At 31.8% G+C, this 2,591-nt stretch overlaps 1 protein-coding gene across 1 annotated transcript in view; it reads left to right on the forward strand.

The window, feature by feature from the left end:
* Nucleotides 1-2,591, forward strand: part of cux2a (cut-like homeobox 2a) — an 18,880-nt gene that overhangs the window by 2,481 nt on the left and 13,808 nt on the right. The window contains exons 6-7 of the mRNA XM_016556189.1: nucleotides 732-768; nucleotides 1,747-2,160. Of these exons, the coding sequence (XP_016411675.1) occupies nucleotides 732-768; nucleotides 1,747-2,160 (451 nt within the window). The remainder of the gene's footprint in view (nucleotides 1-731; nucleotides 769-1,746; nucleotides 2,161-2,591) is intronic.

The raw sequence follows: 2,591 nt of genomic DNA on the forward strand, positions 1-2,591 counted from the left end.
CGCAAGACTGTCCCAGGTCTTAAAAACACCAGAGCGCAGTGCCCTTAACACACACTAAATCCACACTCCGGAGCGGTATTCGAGGCTTATTGTATCCCATCATGCATCATGTTCTGGAAATAAATCGTGAGACCTTTTGCCCGAGATCTCGCGAGAGGTCGCGGAAACCTTTCCAATGCAAGTTAAATATTAATATAATAATTAGATATTACATATAATTTGGGATTAAAAAAAAGTGTTTTTACGTTTTATTGGTGCAACGATGAGTAGTGGTGATATTTATTTTGTACAACATTTGCAACTGCTTTTTATCACTTAATTAGAAGCACCACAAATTAAAATGGTCATGTTATAGGGACTACTGAACAGACATTTAGAAGTTGTTTTAAAATGCAAAGTATTTCAAATTAAAATGAAAATAAAGCTATGTAAACACTTGCATTTTTACCACACTACAAGTGTGTCCCATCAGGTAATGAAAAGTTCGACCCACTGGTGGTCTTCGTGCTCACTTGAACACTTGGGCCAAATACAGGAAATACGTCATATAAGTGTTCAAGTGGTCAAGTGCAAAGACCGCAAGTGTGGGTATTTGGACAAGGCAACACTTTTCACTTTTTTTCTTATATACTATGTTCGGGGGCGTTTGCTGGCAGCGCCACCTACTGGTGAAGAATGATTGTCTTAAACTCACATTAGTTATTTAACTCGTGTGTTTTATTCTCTCTCAGGTGTTTTCTCCTCCGTCAGATGTCTCTGTTGATAACGGTGAGGGTTTCATCCACTTCACAAATGTTTTTGTCAGCCAAACTCCGAGATTTGAAGTTAATATATCAATAATTTAATAACACATTCACATGTTCACGGTTCTCTGATATCAGTTAATGGTCACATGGCATGCGGGTAAATAAATAAAATATTTCCGCTTTATTAGTAAGTGTTCAATTTTGATTTTTAAATGGTTTATTTTCATTTCAACTTAAATATTTAGACGTTTTATTTTGATTTTCTTTTATTTGTAAATTATTTATTTGAATTAGAGGTTATTTTTAGTAAGAGATTTCTTAATTTGTTTCATTTAAAAATGTATTTTAATTTAAAATTCTCAAATATAATGTCAGCATTTTTAGTAAGTTTTATTTTTAGTAGTTTTTTTTAAATTTTTTTTATTCTAATATTAATTTATTTCAAATCAAATATTTCAGCTTTTTAGTGTTTTTGTTTTTATGTTAGTTATTTATTTTAATTACAAATTAATTTTTTAATTTATTTTAAAATTCTTTCTTCTAATTTATTTAAAATAAAACATTATTTTTTATATTTTAAAATTAAACAGTTTTATTTTTAGTACTTTTTATTTTTAAATTAGTCCAATTTTAAATTTTCAAATAATACATATAAGATTTTTTTGTATTTTATTTAGAATTTTTTTTAGTTCAAAATCATTTGTACACATTTAAATTTACTTCAAATAAAATATTTCATTATTTACTTTTTTATTTTCGGCAACTCACAAACCCGAGTTTGAGAAAGCCTGTATAATGTGACAACTTTAAACTAAACATAGTCTATTCCGGCCAAAAAAAAAAAAATCTATACTACAGTCTAATTCACATAGAAAGAGATAATAAAAAACATAAATATTAAAATAAAACTAAAAAAACTTAATTTGCTTTATAAAAACTGTAAAGTATGTGTTAGCAATGCTGTTATATTCTGATGTGTTATACCTTTGCTCATTGACAGATCCTGTGATCCAGAAAGAAACGCCAGAGTTTCATCACTCCACTGGGAAAGAAGAAGCCCTGAATGAATCTTCCTCTTTCATCTCTGGGTCACCAGCATCATCTTCATCATCTCTGAGTGTCCAGAGCTTCATTAAAGAGGAGACAGACTCTGGTGATGATGAGCAGGAGTTTGACACGGCTCGATTAGCTCAGCAGGTCAAAGAGACTCTTCAGCGGCTGAACATCGGCCAGCGGGTGTTCGGTCACTATGTGCTCGGTCTCTCTCAGGGAACCGTCAGCGATATACTGGCCCGACCCAAACCCTGGAGCAAACTGACCAGCAGAGGAAGAGAACCCTTCCTGAGAATGAAGCACTTCCTGTCCAACGAGCACAGCATCCAAATGCTCAGCGTCATCCAGGAGAGACTGAGAGGTGAGAGGATGCATGGATGGATGGATGCATGGATGGATGGATGGATGGATGAATGGATGGATGGATGATAGATGGATGGATGGATGACAGGATGATAGATGGATGGATGGATGGATAGATAGATGGATGACGGACGGATGGATGGATGGATGACAGAACGACAGGATGATAGATAGATAGATAGATAGATAGATAGATCTTTCAAAACCTTTAAAAATCTCCAAGCTTCTGAATATATATAAAATAAAAATTATAATTATTATTACATAAATATAATAATTATTATTATTACACACATGTTATCTATACATTTAATATATATATAATAACATTTTAATATATATTCTATATATGATAGAAGCATGTTTATGTTGATTTGGTCCTAATAAAAATTAATAAAAATTATTATTATTATTTTTATTATATATTTA

The sequence above is a fragment of the Sinocyclocheilus rhinocerous genome, unplaced genomic scaffold (assembly GCF_001515625.1).
Source record: "Sinocyclocheilus rhinocerous isolate Xijiao unplaced genomic scaffold, SAMN03320098_v1.1 scaffold737, whole genome shotgun sequence".
In the NCBI taxonomy this organism is placed as follows: Eukaryota; Metazoa; Chordata; class Actinopteri; order Cypriniformes; family Cyprinidae; genus Sinocyclocheilus; species Sinocyclocheilus rhinocerous.